Source organism: Aspergillus karnatakaensis, assembly GCF_047715665.1.
Source record: "Aspergillus karnatakaensis strain CBS 102800 unplaced genomic scaffold BJY04scaffold_4, whole genome shotgun sequence".
Classification (NCBI taxonomy): domain Eukaryota; kingdom Fungi; phylum Ascomycota; class Eurotiomycetes; order Eurotiales; family Aspergillaceae; genus Aspergillus; species Aspergillus karnatakaensis.
In genome coordinates this window covers 592,167-608,276 of record NW_027395716.1, presented here as the reverse complement: position 1 = coordinate 608,276, position 16,110 = coordinate 592,167, and the positions used below count along the sequence as shown (strand labels likewise).

The 16,110-nt window shown below is 52.3% G+C and overlaps 7 protein-coding genes across 7 annotated transcripts; 2 read left to right on the top strand and 5 right to left on the bottom strand.

The window, feature by feature from the left end:
• Positions 1–269: 269 nt before the first annotated feature.
• Positions 270–2,078, bottom strand: BJY04DRAFT_213775 (uncharacterized protein; the record flags this gene model as incomplete). The annotated part of the gene is made up of 2 exons (XM_073715024.1): positions 270–661; positions 1,928–2,078. The coding sequence occupies 2 exons, from the start codon at positions 2,076–2,078 to the stop codon at positions 270–272; spliced, it is 543 nt and encodes a 180-aa protein (XP_073576058.1).
• Positions 2,079–3,687: 1,609 nt separating this feature from the next.
• On the bottom strand, positions 3,688–4,950 carry BJY04DRAFT_213774 (uncharacterized protein; the record flags this gene model as incomplete). The annotated part of the gene is made up of 5 exons (XM_073715023.1): positions 3,688–4,170; positions 4,247–4,534; positions 4,594–4,642; positions 4,689–4,756; positions 4,804–4,950. The coding sequence occupies 5 exons, from the start codon at positions 4,948–4,950 to the stop codon at positions 3,688–3,690; spliced, it is 1,035 nt and encodes a 344-aa protein (XP_073576057.1).
• Positions 4,951–5,555: 605 nt separating this feature from the next.
• Positions 5,556–7,540, top strand: BJY04DRAFT_229349 (cytochrome P450; the record flags this gene model as incomplete). The annotated part of the gene is made up of 5 exons (XM_073719052.1): positions 5,556–6,174; positions 6,231–6,565; positions 6,625–6,764; positions 6,823–7,256; positions 7,344–7,540. 5 exons carry the CDS (start codon positions 5,556–5,558, stop codon positions 7,538–7,540), a joined length of 1,725 nt encoding a protein of 574 aa, XP_073576056.1.
• A 674-nt stretch (positions 7,541–8,214) lies between these two features.
• Positions 8,215–11,580, bottom strand: BJY04DRAFT_213772 (uncharacterized protein; the record flags this gene model as incomplete). Its single annotated transcript, XM_073715022.1, has 1 exon — positions 8,215–11,580. The coding sequence occupies one exon, from the start codon at positions 11,578–11,580 to the stop codon at positions 8,215–8,217; it is 3,366 nt and encodes a 1,121-aa protein (XP_073576055.1).
• Positions 11,581–12,322: 742 nt separating this feature from the next.
• On the bottom strand, positions 12,323–13,820 carry BJY04DRAFT_99786 (GTP cyclohydrolase I). Its single transcript, XM_073721450.1, has 4 exons — positions 13,467–13,820; positions 13,282–13,415; positions 12,919–13,223; positions 12,323–12,870 (listed from the first exon to the last, which is right to left on the bottom strand). Exons 1-4 carry the CDS (start codon positions 13,721–13,723, stop codon positions 12,568–12,570), a joined length of 999 nt encoding a protein of 332 aa, XP_073576054.1. The 5' UTR covers positions 13,724–13,820; the 3' UTR covers positions 12,323–12,567.
• Positions 13,821–14,261, top strand: BJY04DRAFT_99785 (uncharacterized protein). Its single transcript, XM_073721449.1, has one exon. It carries the CDS (start codon positions 13,918–13,920, stop codon positions 14,167–14,169), a length of 252 nt encoding a protein of 83 aa, XP_073576053.1. The 5' UTR covers positions 13,821–13,917; the 3' UTR covers positions 14,170–14,261.
• BJY04DRAFT_178697 (WD repeat RBAP46/RBAP48/MSI1 family protein) lies at positions 13,888–16,047 on the bottom strand. Its single transcript, XM_073709780.1, has 6 exons — positions 15,901–16,047; positions 15,786–15,848; positions 15,629–15,734; positions 15,118–15,579; positions 14,585–15,070; positions 13,888–14,529 (listed from the first exon to the last, which is right to left on the bottom strand). The coding sequence occupies exons 1-6, from the start codon at positions 15,917–15,919 to the stop codon at positions 14,355–14,357; spliced, it is 1,311 nt and encodes a 436-aa protein (XP_073576052.1). The 5' UTR covers positions 15,920–16,047; the 3' UTR covers positions 13,888–14,354.
• Positions 16,048–16,110: the final 63 nt, after the last annotated feature.

Here is a 16,110-nt window from a genome sequence, read left to right as displayed (position 1 = left end):
ATGTGAAGGTTGTCCACTCTTTCCAGTCCGCGCAGAATGGGGCGAGTTCGAACGTGTTGATCCATGGTGGGAGTTCACTGGTGATCTTGATTGCCGCCGCCTTTGCGGAAGACGTGCACCAGGTTCCGCGATATCTCCAGGTGCGCGACCCGAATCTTTAACATGGCTTGAGCGAGATGGGGAAGGAGACCTGAACCTGCGGTCTGCTGGCTGATGCGTAACGGCGTCTCCTTTTGAGCCCCGACGCGAAAATGCAGACGGGCCGGAGTCTAGCGTTCCAGCCGAGTGACGTGAAGGAGGACGATGGGGAAACCCGCGATCGGCATCGTCAGGGCTGTGCGGGCGCCTCTTCGGATGCGAAGGCGGCTTTCCCTCCCAACCAGGAGACCTAGAGTGTCGCGGACGAGATGAGTCCCGCCGGCCACCCTCGTTGTTTCGTCGATCCCTTCCACGTCGAGGCGGCGATGGTCTTCGGTTGGGTCTGCCGCGAGCTGGTGGTGGAGGCCCTCGTCTCCCGCCATGTGGATGGCTTCGATCGAAATCGTGGCCGCGTCTTGGAAGTGCGCCTCGAGGATGGGTCGGTGGCCGGTTTCGAAAACCGCCAGGGGATGGACTGCGTGTCCTTTTCCGTTTCGATGGAGGGGCGGACGGAGAGTCCTCTCTGCGGTGGTCCTTGTCAGCTGCCCTCATTTGAACGGTAGGACCTTGATCGTCGATAAGCTCTGAAGAATGTAAATGATCGGATTTGTGACTAGAGCGCACTTCCCGGTGTGACGGGCTCGGTGATGCGCGGGTAACGGGGATACCTAGTAAACCCTTCGCGATGGTGAGGTTTGCTGTCTAGGTCGGGGAAAGAACGCGGTGGCGGCGACCGTGACGGACGGTTGAAGCGGCCCTCTTCAGGTCGACAGTAAAAAACTCGGTCGCGATATCTATCCCTCCCCCTGTCGTGATAGGATCCTCGGCGGCGATGGTGCTTGCGGCCGACCTGATTACCAGGGCTTCTTCGTTGGCCTTTCAGAAGAACTGGACTCGTACGGATCCCGGCCAAGTGATCTTCGCGTTTTGCTGCATCTGATTGAAAAACGGACAGTTCGGGAAGTGACGCGACGACAAAAGGTTCTCTGCTAGTGAAGGAGTGACATTCACTGATTGCCACAGGGAAATGGGGGATTTAACGGCGGTGCTGGTTTACTTTCGATCGTCGAGCGTGTTGGCCGTGTTGAAGTCTTTCTGGGATCTGGGTTGGCGGACCGGCGGTTTTTCCGAGGTTGGAGGGTTTCGGTTCTGGAGTCTGGAGGTGAGGACAGGATACTGTTAACCAAACCAAACCAAGCCAAAGAACCATCACTGGAGGTGAGATCAGATCGCCAAAAAGTGGGAAAGGGTACGCACCTGAGAGTTAGCAGCACCTAGCAGACGTAGACACCGCCTGAGCGTCTCTCTTCTACTGAGTAATAATTGGCATACGAAACACAAGCCATCCGCCTGACAGACACATTTACAAGAGCGCCGGAATTAAGTCCAAGCGAACTCTGTCTGCTTGTTCATCCACCTCGGTGCGGCTCTTAGCCTCTTACTACGAAAATATGGCTCAAGCCTGGCTGTGATGCACGTTAGTCTACTCACCAAGCGATCAACGCTTCCACTGGTAAAGCAGGCGTGCACCCAATGGTAACCCACAACTCGAGTTGCTGCGGAAGTGAGTATCGAATGAGTACTGGCCGCGGCTTCTATGAGCAGCGATAAGCTTGACTCATATCTCGAGTGTGTACCTGGACTCTTGGCTGAGTTTCGGTCGACTATCTTGTCCTTCCTCCCGCTTTTCGCCCGTTCACGAAAATCTGCAGCTTGTTGATCGTCTCCCGAAAATGCCGCTTCCAATGTTTGCTCGGATGAAGCCCAACATGACCACCCAATCTCATACCAAATGTACTCAATGGAGCAATTTCGATGAGTCTTGGCGCAAGAAAAGACCTTGCTAGGCTTCCGCCAGAAAGCCAGTCTACATACGCATAGTAAAACAGATAACTGGAGTCGAGCCGAGTGCCCGGAAGCGAGCAGTTGAATGCGCGCATGGTTGTGGCTGGGGCCCACGGGCGGTAATAGCTGCTGTACAATGATCTGCCCATTGCCCGTTGTTATTGTCGGAATCGAATAGGGACAGCAAGGATCATTAGCCGTGTCGTTAGGCCCAAATGCACCCTGTGGCATGCCAGCTTAGAGGTAGGGTAGATTCCGTTCCCCTGACGGAGCGCAAGCAGGGGCAAGACAAGGCTGATAACCCAGAGTCGATAAGTGAAGTTAGGTGGCTTGCTTTTTCCAACAAGAAACAGCCAAGCATGAGCCTCATGAATATTCTGACGGGATTGTTTGATAGACAAAAGCAGACAGTGTATGCGACGCATTAATGGGCCCCTGGTGAAGAGACCCCTGAATTAATCCCGTTGCCCTTCTAGAATCCAGGGAGCAATAACTCCAAGAAACACTGGTTGCATCGCCATAGCGAAGTTGGAAACCACCGCAGTCGCGATATCTCATGAGCTGCCGTAGGAGTTAGATCTCAGTGGTACACGTACCAAGTCAACAGGTGGGGGGAATTCAGAGCCCTTGATAAGCGACTCAGAACCTTCATGTTGCGTTTCATAGACCACATCTCGTTTGCGAATGAAGGGGAAATGTTCATCCATGTATTGTATCAGACTCATTTTAGGGTCGACCACACGCATCGACGCAGCCAACGGTGACACGAAAGCTGAAGTCCAAGGTGGGTGCAAGCAAGGCGGTGGGGGCGGGAATCGATCACCTTGAAAACACCAACTCAAACACAGGAACCAGGGACAAACCTGGACTCTCCGCAAGATGAACAGATAGATTACTTGAGTCTCAAATGAGCATGATGCAGCACTATCGCGTTCAGGACAGTAGTGGATGGATTCGCAGTGGTGGCCGCATACGTGGGTGGGAGCTTGATGACAGGTCGAAGTTTCCACCCCAGAAGTCCTGGCAGAACACCCTCTCACGTGACTTCACCAGAGTACATAATCATCAAAGCTTCTCATTGGCTGAAACTGAGTTTCAGAATCTACCTAGGTACAATATGGGAGGGCACTGAGCATTTGAAACAGAGCCTACTATGTGGTTTGATGAAGCTTTTCGGGCGCCTTTCCAATATAGACAGTCCGTCATGTGAACGAGGCCTTGGGGGCCATCTACATCACATCGTTGTCTCGGACCAACCATGGTCCTGGTAGTTACCGTTCGGAGGACTACAGGGTCGCTTCTACCTTCATAGTGGATGCTTGACTGAATGACTGACTTTTCTACCTTGTCTTGTTTACTTTGGCATAAACCATAATCTCTTTCGTGGTATATCTATCCTATTTCTGTGTTTATTGTTCAAACCGGGAAGTAAAATGCTAGGTTAGGGCTTATAGTACGACACCATAAACACGGGCGGCCTCGCTATCCTAACCTTAAAGGCCCCCGGGCCACAGTCAAAAAGCTACTCAACGCTTTCTTATATATATATATATATACCGGGAGGGGCAGTATAGCCTGCAATCTTTGGCTTTCAACACTTTTCAAGTGAACAATCGATTCATCCTTTTTTTTCAGAAGCACCACTGAGCTGCAGTTTATATATCTGACACATCTTACTTCGTATTTTATCTCCCGTCCCAGATCTCACGTATCCCTACTCTCCCACGGCTCCACTAAGTTATTCATTGACGACGAATCCGGCAGAGTACGATCCTTCGCACCCTTTACCCCAACCCTCTGCCAAATAACCACGGGCTCTTGCGCCACCCGCTGTCCCTTACTGTTATTCTTCGCCAACGAAGACAAACGCACAGAAGACGACAAATAGCTCCCCAACGACCCAGTGACGTGCTTCAGCCAGACGGCTTTGAGAGAGGGCGCATTGGCGGCCATAATGGCCACATTCAACTCAACCGCCGAGATCACTACCATCTTGCCGAGGATGTATGTGAAATCCGGATTGGAAGCGAATTCGTGTAAAACGATTATTCGCAAGCAGGAGACTATCACAGCCACGCCGCCTACCGAGACAACGGCGATTACGCCGAGGCGGCGCGTGAGGGTTGCTTGGATGGACCAGAGGGGGCGGATGGGGAGGAGGAGGATGATGAAGTCGGTTGTTATGTTCTAGGGAAGGACATCAGTTGTTAGTAAGGGGTCCGTGCTTGTACGGCAATACATGCATGTGGGTAGAAACACGCACCAGCGAAACAGGGACGTAGTAAGTGACTGCAGTGTCGAGGCACGTTGCATCCGGATACGCTGCGGCGTTCCAGAAGGCTGCGAGTGGGCGGCACTGTAGGCAGTAGAGCAGCCAGATTGCGACTGTGACGAGGAAGTTGAGGACCATTGTTGCGTATACACTGTAGGTGAATGAGGTTTTGCTGGCGAGGCGCAGGTAGAATATCAGGAATGCTTGTTTGATAATGAATTGCATCCATATATAGAGGATTTCTTCGGCGAAGAGAAGCTGTACACGTCGGAATACAGCCTAAGTCAGACATGCTTATCACGTTGTGGAGATTGCGAGGTGTTGCAAGAGTAACGCACTTTGAGTAGTGTGGCTATGTCATTAGGATCTGTCACTTGCTCGATGTGTCTAAGGAGTCAGTAGACAGACACGAAGAAAGGAAGTTGGGACATACAGTCCACCACCATAGCTGAGAAAGAGACAAAAGTGCACTTGTTGGGCTGTATTGCAAATCTTCGACCACTGTTGGCATCATTGCGTCCAATAGGGCTTCACAGGGCAGGACTTACGAAGACCATCACCATCCACCAATCATCCGCGCCGAAGCTTTTGATAATGCATTTCCGAGAGTACACACGCAGGACGGTTGTCACTGAAGCCAGTGTAAAAAAGATGAAGGACACCGCATAGGCAGTCGGCTGCAGTGTCTCGAACATCCTGGAGTGAAATGTCCGCCACAGTCTGGGGAAGTTCGCAACGCGGTCTAGCCATCATTTAAGAATAACATCACCCTTGGGTCCAACTGAGAGAAATTTCTCAGTGACAGGATTCACAGGAATCTACCTCAGCGACTCCTTTTGCTTCAACAGCGGCAGCGTTCCGAGGAATAGAGCTCCTACGCTAGACCGAACAAGCAAGAGACTAGCACCGGTAGACGCTCGTCCAACCGCAATCTCCGGCGAACTCCATCAAGGTAGAGACTTATCTCCAACAGAATCCATCGCTCCAAGCCATACGATCTAACAGACCTATCACAGGCGTCTCAAATCGAATGGATCGGCGCTGCCAGTGGGCTGCCGGGGCTGGCACGGCTCGTACCCTCCCCGAGTCCACGGAACTTCACCCATACCATACGCCAGTAGTGACCCAGTCAACTGCCATGCGATGTGCATTGCTGATTCAATCTTAGCGCCGATTGCTAAGATTGTTAGCAAGCGCCAGCGATGGAATTCCGAGGTGGGATAAAACTGACTGCGTCCCCCCTGGTCGCAGATGAAACCGATGAAAAAGTACGGTTCACAACAACTCGTCAGTTGGCGGGATGGCATTGATGACCCTCGCAGCATTGCTTGGCCCCGCACTCTCTCAAATCTTCTGCACCTTTGTCGTTCTAGGGATAGGCGTCCAACAGAGTATTCGTACAATTGAGGTCGATAACAGACTTCGATTCTTACTAGGAGTTTACTTAGTAGCTGCGTCGGGATTGTGGTGTTTCTACATTGTGTTCTTCTCGTCCGGATGGCTACGTGCGACAGCCAGCACACTGCTGGCCTCATTCTCATTCAACTTGGGCCTCACAGCGAGCACTCTACTCTACAGAGCCTTCTTCCACCGTCTGCGTCGTTTCCCCGGCCCACTTCTGGCTAAATTGACCCGGCTTTCGATAATGATACGCTCGCTAGAGCGCACGCAATACCACGTTGACCTCGAAGAGCTACACCACAAATACGGCGACTTTGTTCGCACCGGCCCGCGGGAGCTCTCGATCAATCGCCCTTCCGCTGTCCATGCATTCTGCGGTCCGCAGTCACCCTGCACCAAGCCGACCTGGTACAGTCATGTTTCGGATGACAAGACTTTGATCTCGCTCAACTCGACGCGAGACCCAGGTGTGCATCGTCGTAGGCGAAGGGCATGGGACCGCGGGTTTAGCATGAAAGGTGGGAGTTATATCTTCCCATCCTCTATCTGCGGAACTAATTGGACCTGCTCACAGCTTTGGCTACTTACGAACCCCGCTTACAGCACAAGGTAAACGTCCTTGTCTCCCAGATCCGCGCTCGCATTGGACAGCCCCTTAACATCTCCCAATGGACCATGTATCTTGCTTTTGACGTTATGGGTCTAGTTGGATTTTCCAAGGACTTTCGCCAGCTTGAGGAGGCTACGGAACATGCTGCGATTAAGGAGCTACATGGGCAGATGCTGTTTCTTGGAGTCCTCAAACCAGTCCCTTGGATCTTGACCATCCTAGGCGCCATCCAGGGCTTGGTTGGCGACTACGGCCAGTTCATGACGTACTGTCAGGATCGTATCGCGGAGAAAAAGGAGGTAAGAAATCACGAACGAGTCTTCCCTAGCCGAAGCCACACTGACACAGAGTCCGCAAGGAATGGAATGCCTCAGAGACGAAAGTCCCGCAGGACGTCGTCTCCTGGCTACTCAAAGCCGCCGAAGAAAAAGACCAGTCTGCACCGCCGGGCGACCAAGCCCTCAACGAAGATGGCCGACTGATGATCATCACCGGAAGGTAGAGCCTCTTTAATAATAACGATATATAGAAAGGCACTAGTCTGACCAGTGAACAGCGACACAACCGGCGTAGCCCTCGCAAACGCATTCTACTACCTCGCCAAACACCCCTCCGTCTACAAGGCCCTTCAAGCTGAGCTCGACGCCACCTTCCCCAAACATAGCCTAATTCAAACACCTGCGACAGCGCCAGTCCCAGAATTCACCAACGAAACCCTCCGTCGCCTCCCCTACCTCGAAGCCATCATCACCGAAACCCTGCGCCTCAAACCCGCCGTGCCCAGCGGCCAACCCCGGCAAACACCCCCCTCGGGCCTGCAAGTAGACGAAGTCTATATTCCCGGCGACACAATCGTCGTTATCCCGCAGCACGTCATTCAGCGCGATGAGCGTTGGTTCCCATCCGGAAACGACTTCATTCCGGAAAGATGGCTAGATAGGAAGGGGGAGCTAGTGAAGAAGGAAGAAGCGTTCTTTCCGTTTCAAATAGGTGCGTTCGTGGCTTTTGAACTTTGTTGCCTTTAACCGGGCTGGGATGAATTGCGACCGACACTAACCTTGTGATATGCAATTGAAGGCCGCTACGGCTGCGTCGGGAAACAGTTTGCGCTTATGGAGATGCGCAGCGTTATCGCAAGAGTAGCGCTTGAGTTTGATCTTGGCTTTGCGGAGGGCGAAACGGGGGTGGAGTTTGATCAAGGAGCGAAGGACACATTTACGTATACTGTTGGGCCGTTGCAGTTGGTATTCAAGGAGAGGGAGGAGAGAGCGTAGAGTAGAGTCGACTTTGGGTGGAGGAAAAGTCTATATGCTTCCGAGATCTTCAGGCCATGCTATCATGATGATTGATGAGCTGGGAATGTTGAATTGATAGACCGATACTGTTGTCGGCTTCAGCTTCGGCAAAGGTATTGCAGGTCAGTATACTATTGAGTACTGGCTGGACTATACTATATCTTGCAAACCATAGCATTTACACGCGCCGTATAGTGATTGTTGCTGCGCTTTGAAAGGAAAACGCCGCTGGGCATCTATCCATCTTTACTTAAGGTTTAACGTTAGAGGTCGCCGCCAAGTTAGGGCTTACCGTCGAAGACAAATGACAAGACTCAAGATTTCTAAAAGCTTACTTGGAAGCGACTCTACTCTGACAATTATCATATTAGACGGCTATTCCAGTTCCTAACAGTGTGCGACTCCATAGTCCTGTCTGACAATCTACCAGAGACCATCAGCTGTGGGAGTCCCAACAAGTTCCCTTCACCTAGGGTTGACACCAGTCCGCCATCAAGACTTCCACTTTCAAACCACCACCACAAAAAGTTTAGGCCAACAAACTATGTCCTCAAGATCAAGATCAAGGTCCGATAACTGACTAATCCTAAACAACATCAGATAGCCTGCAATTCCACCCAATTTCACTTCTTCCAGATCAACACAGGTCAAGCTTAGGATAACCCCCCTGCTTCGCCCTTCCAAACATCAACCACAAAAAGCCCGTGAAGATTCACATGGTTTGCATTCCCTCCACCTTCACCTTCATCTTCACCTTCACCCACATCCTCACCCTCACCATGATTCGCACCATTCACATTATTACCATCCCCCACAACCATCCTCCTAACCTCCCGATCCCACATCGCCCCAGGCCTCTCACACCCCCTAAACTCCGCCGCCGCCGCATACATGAAGATCCGCTGATACATCACATTCACATCCAGCCCGCGCCTCACAAGCTCTCTGAGAACCAGCTCATCGGGCCTGATCAGTCGAGCAGCAATATTCCCGTTCTTGTTTGCCTGACCGTAACCCTCGAATTGCAACGAGCCGGCCTGGTCCAGCGGCACGCCGAAGAGCGGTACTCCAATAGCAAAGTCAACGGGGCTGGGAAGGTAGCGCCAGCGGGTTAGAGCGGCTTTGTAGGATGTTTCGTTGGTTGGGATGTGGCGGGCTAGGACGTGCAGACAGAAGGTTAGGGAGGGTTGGGCGAAGATAAGTTTTCGGTTTGTGCCTGAGCCTGTGGTGCCGCAGTAGTGTTTAGTGAACATGTCGATCCGCACGACGAAGAACGAGGCCATGAAGATATCGAGGTCTGTCCAGAGGTTTGGGTTCTGGATTGTCCACATCCGACGGGTACTATCTGGGATATCCATTAGGAACCAGATTTTCAGGATTGAGGCTTTGAAGCGAGCGGGGAAACCCATGTTGGAGGATTTCAGGACCACGAGGATGCTATTGATTGTGTCGGTGCGGTGTTGCAGCATCTGTAGCCAGCGGAGGGAGGCTGTGTAGGCGATTATTTTGGAGTCGGGAGTTATGGGGAAGGATTTGCCGAGTGAGCGGTACCGGTCGACGTGGATGTCGGTTTGGTCTGCGAAGCGCCGGAACCAGAGCTTTGAGTAGCAGCGCCAGGGGAAGAGGGTGGAGGTGAGGTGGTAGCGGTGGGTGGTTTGGAGTTTGATGATGCGCGGGAGGTGCTGGATCATGGAGGTGCGGAGAGTCCTGGAGGTGCGCCAGAGGGAGATGAGGGCGTGCGGGCAGAGGTGTTCGGTTATGAGGACGAAGAGCTCGGGGTGTGCGAGAAGGGCGTGGAGGATGTTTAGGTTGGTGGGGGTTGTGGCTTGGGAGGGGTCGGGCTCGATGGGCTTCAGGGGCATGCTGATTGCGGGTTGTGAACGGCTGCTCTGGACCGGCTCGAGAGGCTGGAGGAGCGTGCTATCGGTGCGCTGAGGATGAGTGTGAGCGTCGCTCTCAAAAGGCTGAATTGGCATGCCGGTGGTTTTCTGCAAATGACCGGAGTCGGCAGGATTGAGGGGCTCAAGGGGCATATCAATAGTGCTCTGCGAGTGATTGCTGTTGACAGCCTGGAGGGGCTCAAGAGGGTAATCGATAGTGTCTTGTGAGCGGTTGCGTTGGACACCCTCGAGGGACTCAGAGGGATGGCCAATTGTGCCCTGGGAATGAATACGGTCAAGAGCCACGTTGATAGCATCCTGCAATTTCTTGCCATTCTCGGCGATGGAGACTGGTTCTTGCTTCATGGGCAAGCCAGTGTTATCAGCTGCTAGGAGAGGAAGAATCTCGGGTGCAATAGACGCAGCGTGGCGAGGCGAATTCCAACGCAACATCTGGATCTCATTCACATCTTCGCCAGTCCGAACTAAAGCAGCACCCACAGTAGGATCCCCTGGAGCATAAGGCCCGTACGGAGGATGAGGACCCTGAGTAGAGTCCTGAAACCCGTTCTGAAGAACCTCCTCATGAGGAATCTGGAGAAAGTCTTGGTGAGGAGCCTGAGAGACCTCCTGAGGAGGAACCAGAGTAGCATTCTCAGAAACAACTTGACTAGGAAGCTCAAGATAGTCTTGAGGAGGAACTTGAGTAAGGTCGGGAAGAGATACCTCAGAAAGATCCGGAAAAGAAGCATGAGTAAGATCCGGAGTAGTCTGGGCAGGGTTCGGAGTAGCATGAGTAGGTTCCTCAGGGGTACAGACAATAGCATCAGTCTCCTCGACAGGAACCCAAGGAAATCTCTCCATAGATACCGGAAAGCGCTGCCCATTCGGATGAAAGTTCTGACCATAGTGCTCAGGAAAATCAGGAGGGGGACCAGGGTAGTACTCATTCGGGCCCGGTTGAGCCACAGGAATAAAGTCCTGCTGTTCGTAACGTGGCAGTTCATAGTCAGTCTCGGGGGCACCCCTCTCGTTCGAAACCGGATGGCCCCCATGATAGCGGTTGTAATCAAAAGGATGCGCTCCAGCATAGTGTGACCTGCCATCAGTGGTGGCAAGACCAGGAGGCAAATATGCAGGGGGATGAGCCGCGAGAAGGGCAGGAAATGGATTCTCACGCTGCTCGAGAGCCAACTGGCGCGGGGGAGGGCCGTCGCCGGGAACAGTCAGGTATTGACCATAACGAGGAGTGGCATCGGCATTTGCGTGGTTCGCCTGAGCCTGGCCGTTCTCGCTCTGGCCTTGGTTGTCGTTTTTCACCTCAGGATAACGAGTGCGAGGGATAAAGGTTGCGGGAGGGATGTGTGGAATGGTAATCCCGTTGTTGGAAATATGGAGTACTTTGGAGCTTCCCTGGGGCCCCTTCGACGGCACAGGCATACCTAGCACATCAGAGACTCGTCGAGGGCCATGCGGGAATCTACCAGGGCGCCAATGCTGGGTCTCAACCCGAGCAGGGGCATGAGGGCGGAAGAAAGCATTCTGGACGTGGCTACCAGTATCCTGTTGAGGGCGTTGGTGCTGACCCTGAACCTGTCTTAAACCTTGACCTTGAGGCTGCTCATAGGTCTGGGTCTGGGTTAGAGGCGGGACCTGAGCCGGAGCAGGAATTTCAGCCCGTGTCTGAGCCTGATGCTGGTTCTGACCCCGGTACTGAGCCCTGTGCTGGGGCAGTGGTATAATATTCTCAGGGGAGATCCCCGCAATAAGCTGCTGGCGGATCAAATGCTCCTGCAGGGCAATGTTTCCTCCAGGAGGGGCAGGAAACTCAGCCAGAGCTGGGCGGATTTGACGACGAGGTGGGAGACGAGGAGCGTAGCCGTATGCATTTGCATTGATGCTTGCGAGTGCACTTGCAGTTTCAGGATTTAGTCTCGATCCGCGGCGGGGACGAGAGGCAGCGGCAGTTGTGGTGACAGCGGTGGTGGTTCGGTTACTGTTGTTGTTCTCGGTGTTACTGCTGGTGGTGGTGGGTAAGGCTTGACCAGCACCAGCACCAGTGTCAGTACCAGCGTTAGAGCTAGCAGCAACAATGGTTTGAGCCAGAGCCTGCTCCTGGTTCTCCTCTTTGGTTGCCATGTTGACTAGGGATTTAGCCACGTCTAATTCGCGAGAGTTGGGACGAGACATCAAGCTGGGACGTCAACAAGCAAAGAGAAAGGTAGCAGAACAGTAGAGTAGACAGGAGATAGAACAAGAATGGATAGAGAGATGTGGTATTATGTGCCCTAATAACGGCAAAACACGCGACACTCAAGAAGAAAGGAGAGAATGGTGATGGCGAGGTTGTGTGAGTGAGAGTGGGTGAAGGTGAGAGGTGGGAAGTGAGAGACGACAGAAACACAAAATCGCGTAGAAATAGTACCTGGGCTGCCTTGGAGAGTCAACAGAAGACAAATCACGCAAAATGTCTTGTTCACCTGCAAAGAAGGAGTCATATATTTGCACACTGCACCCTCCCCTCTCTTACTGTACCTAGCCACTCCACGGGAAACACAAAGTAACAGTGCTTGTGGACAACAAACTTGGCACTCAGTGACATCTCTCCATTGGATCAGATAGAAAGAATAGCTCATGGATTAGATTCTCAAAAGGCTGTTGAAGGTTTAGTTTTGTAGTCATAAGTGTACATGCAGATTCAATTGAGATTGTACAACACAAGAGGTGAGTTGAAACTGTTGAAACAAAACTTCTCTGCTCCTCAGGAGCATTTTCCGCTGGGTGTCAGAGAGGAAAGGTTGAATCTTTCTCCCATTAAGGTCGGACAATGTATCCTCTAGTAGGATACTGTCTCATATGCGGTATGCTTTTTGCCGTCATAGGCGCTCGTGGGTTAGTCTATGCGAGTCATAATATGTGTAAAGAGAGAAAACAAAAACAGAGAGTAACGAGAGCGTGCGAAGCACTGAGTCGCCTCAATTCAATGGAATATCGAAGGAGAAACACCAAGCCTGCCCAAGAACCTGTTGAGAGGTAACCGCCAAAACTCCAGAACCTTGAATGAATACCGTCCACTGTTAAAACGAGACGTAAATGCTCAAAACGCGTCGAATACACAAGTTTTGTTTATTTTCTGTTGAGAAGAGTCAAGAACTCCTCCCTGGTCTTTGCGCTCGATCGCATGCACCCAAGCATACAGCTTGTGGTGGTAGTGCTGCTGGTCTTCTGGACTCCGCGCATAACCATGCAAAGGTGGGAAGACTCCATGACGACGCCGACACCTCGAGGCTTCAGGACTTCAGAGATTGCGAGGGCGACTTGCTTGGTGAGACGCTCTTGTACTTGTAGTCGGCGGGAGAACATCTCTGCCAGACGGGCGAGTTTAGATAGACCGAGGACACGGCGATCAGGGATGTAGCCGATGTGCATCTGTGGATTCTCTTAGTGTGACTCAAGATGCTTCGGCTTGGAATATACCTTTCCAGTAAATGGCACCATGTGATGCTCACACAGCGAGAACACGTCAATATCCTTCACAATAACCAACTCGTCGTGATCCTCGTGGAAGACGGCGCCGTTGACAAGATCCCTCACGTTCTCTTCATAGCCTTTGGTGAAGTAAAGCATGGCCTTCGCATACCGATCAGGCGTTTCTCGGAGTCCCTCCCTCTCAGGGTCTTCTCCGAGGCATTCGAGAATAGTCCGTACAGCTCCCGATAGCTTCTTGATGCGCTCCTCGTTTTCTTCTGGGGTCGACTCCAGTCGTGCGCGAGTTCCGGGGCCTAATAGCGAGTACACGTCAGCAATCTAGTTGAGATCGCGGTTGTTGGTCGTACTTACAGGGCCAGCTAAGACCATCAAAGTCGATCGCCGGGGTCAAGGTGTAGGGGCTAGTTGGCCGGCTGACGGTTGCGGGCGGAGTCAGGGAGCCGGCTTCGTCTCTGGGGTCGCGCGCGGGGTCATTTAATGAGGGCCTATTTCCATTATTAGTTTCTAGGTGTTGCGAACAGGGTCCAGAGACTTACTTGGTTTGTAGCGAATTGCGACGGGGGCTGTCATAGCTGCTGGCATGTTCGCCGGAGTGCGACTGCTCCGACTCAGGCAGGTCGAACTCCACAGGAACGCGAGGGGCAAAAGAAGATCGAATGGAAGTGTTCAAGCTCTCTCGTTCACGAGCATCCCGCGAAGCAACGGGTGAGTGAAGAGGAGAGCTGCCGTTCAGGAGGTGAGGGGGGATGGCCTTTGGCTTGGGGCCTGGGGGAGGAGGAGATCCGGAACCCATAGCTATCTATCGAGCGGGGGTGAGGCGGGGAAGGTGGGATTGACGGAGACTGGCGAGATGATGTTTCTGGAACAATTCAAAAGAGAATAACAAAGACAGAGCTTTTATATGCAGATCCAGAACATAATAATTTGGAGACAATGAGGAATGTCGAAAAATAAATTTTGGCAGAGTAGCGGGGGGAAAACGGCGCTATGACGGTTCAACGGCCTCGAACCCCTCCGATCACGCCGCTTGGGGTTGTCATTGCATGGTCTGCTGCTCACCGCCTGCAACCACACCACTCACTGTGCTCTCCTTCGCCATGCGGTGCTTGCAGGAATATGATGTGCTTCTGCATGCTTAGGCTAACGGTGCTAAGTATATTTCTACTCAGCGAGTCATTGGATGCTCGGTGGGTGGAGTGTTGTACACGCCCTACTGTCAAGGCCTGTTCTGTCTGCTAACTATATATATTTGTTTAACGTGGTCATCGAAATTACTAAGATCGTGATATTTTGTCTTAAGATGCTCTCCACAAGCGATGTTTGGAATGGACACAGAAGTACAAGGTGGAAAGTGTGATGGCGATAGATATTCCTCTTTCTCAACTCATGCTCCGTAAAACATGCTGAACATAGTGAACGCTAAATTAAGGCTCCAACTCCTCCGTCGGCACGTCCTCCATGTCCTTGCCGACAATCGCATCGGCGACCTTCCACACCTGCAGGAGATTGTCCTCCGCGGCAGAACAGAGTACCCAGGGGTCGTTGAGGTTCCAGCTGAAGTCCGAGATTCGGTTGGTATGACCACCGTGCATGAATAGACTAAGTAAAAATGTTAGCGGGGAAGAGATAGTGTGGTACGCCAGATAGAACTTACAGCTCAGGTGGTCCATCCTGTGCATCATCAGGGGTCTGTTCTTCGCCGGCCCGGCTCAAGTCCCAGAACATGATCTTGCGATCGTAGCTTGCACTCGCCAAGACAGCTTCTTCAAATGGATGCCATGAAATCGATGTGACAGAGTCGGCGTGGTTTTCAAGTGTGTGCAACTTGGTCTTGAGGTTACGTAGATCCCATAGACCAATGGTTTTATCAGCAGATCCAGTAGCTAGAACAGTTTCGGCGGCGGGGTTGAAAGCAATTGCGTTGATGGCGTCGCGGTGCTGGCCTTCGGCTGATGCTGCGGCACGAGTGGTCTCCGCCACACGCGTGTCGAGGATTTGGAGAGTGATGTCGTCTGACACGGTTCCGATAAGGGAGGAATGAAGGGGGTGGTATTGAACATCATTGACAATAGAGGAGTGGTGAGTGTAGGTTCGAACGGGCTTGAGCGCCTTGTTGCCCTTGGTGTATGTGGTCATATCCCTGCTGGTGTTAGACGGCTTCAGGGAAGACTAGATTGCTACGCTTACCAGAGACGCACGGTCTTGTCTTCGCTACCTGTAGCAAGGTGACCGGTGCTGTGAGGGCTCCAACTGAGACCGAAACCCTCTCGCGTGTGACCAAGCAACTCCATTTGAGGATTGACTGTTCCCGTTGGAAGACTGGGGTGTTTCGAGCGATCCCAAACCATGACTCTTCCATCCGTGCACATGGTGGCAATGATATTGGGGTTCTGTGGTTGGTAACGAGCCTTGTTGACTTCGCCCTTGTGATCGATCTTCTGCACAATATTGAACTTGATCTCCATAGGAGCCTTCTTCGAGCTACCGCCATAGCCGCCGATTTCTCCTCGCTCATCATCATAATCATCGGGGTTGGGGGCATTGGGGTTCGGTAATTGCACATGGGCGATCTGAAGGTAATTTTGTGCGTCGCTGGAGGTGTGAGTGCCGAGGAGAAGACGGTGGGTGGAATACGGCTTGTCTGGAACTCTGCAGCATGTTAGATAAAGAGTCTCGTTCGCGAGGCGATTGAGCATACTCTTGCTTGTCGGGTAGCCACTGTGTTGTGAGAGTCGGCCACTCTAGCGCTGTGCTGAGGATCATGTCGTAAAGGAAAGGAGCGTTCTTCTTCCATGTTTTATATTCTGGCATGCTATTAGTCAGATTTAGAGTACGAAATAAACAAAAGTATGTACCCTCGTTGATGATCTTCTCCTCGGTGCGTTCCTCCTCCTGTTCCTCCTGCTCCTCAATGAATCCTATGAGCAAAGTTAGAGTCGACTCCGCGCAAAGCTAGGAAGAAAACCGCACCGTCGTCATAGGACTCCATGATTTGTTGACTGGCGATGAGCAAGGGTGAGAAATTGATCAGATATATTCGAACGAGAGAAGAGCGAGTGAGGTTGAGGACAGCGATTGACGCAGGATCGCAGAGCTCTGGAGGTGGACGGGGAGCTTTCTTTGCACGAAGAAACGCGACAGTCTCGTTGGCACCGCGTTAATGGGCGCCGTCGCGTTAAG

Excerpts from the sequence above, each read along its gene's own strand:
- BJY04DRAFT_99786 (XM_073721450.1), bottom strand. The coding sequence starts at position 13,723 with ATGGGTTCCGGATCTCCTCCTCCCCCAGGCCCCAAGCCAAAGGCCATC. Across the intron at positions 13,416-13,466 it reads CGCAATTCGCTACAAACCAA|GCCCTCATTAAATGACCCCG; the intron begins GTAAGTCTCTGG and ends TAATGGAAATAG. Across the intron at positions 12,871-12,918 it reads TGGTGCCATTTACTGGAAAG|ATGCACATCGGCTACATCCC; the intron begins GTATATTCCAAG and ends GAGAATCCACAG.
- BJY04DRAFT_99785 (XM_073721449.1), top strand. The coding sequence starts at position 13,918 with ATGACGGTTCAACGGCCTCGAACCCCTCCGATCACGCCGCTTGGGGTT.
- BJY04DRAFT_178697 (XM_073709780.1), bottom strand. Across the intron at positions 15,580-15,628 it reads TGGCTACCCGACAAGCAAGA|AGTTCCAGACAAGCCGTATT; the intron begins GTATGCTCAATC and ends AACATGCTGCAG. Across the intron at positions 15,071-15,117 it reads GACAAGACCGTGCGTCTCTG|GGATATGACCACATACACCA; the intron begins GTAAGCGTAGCA and ends TAACACCAGCAG.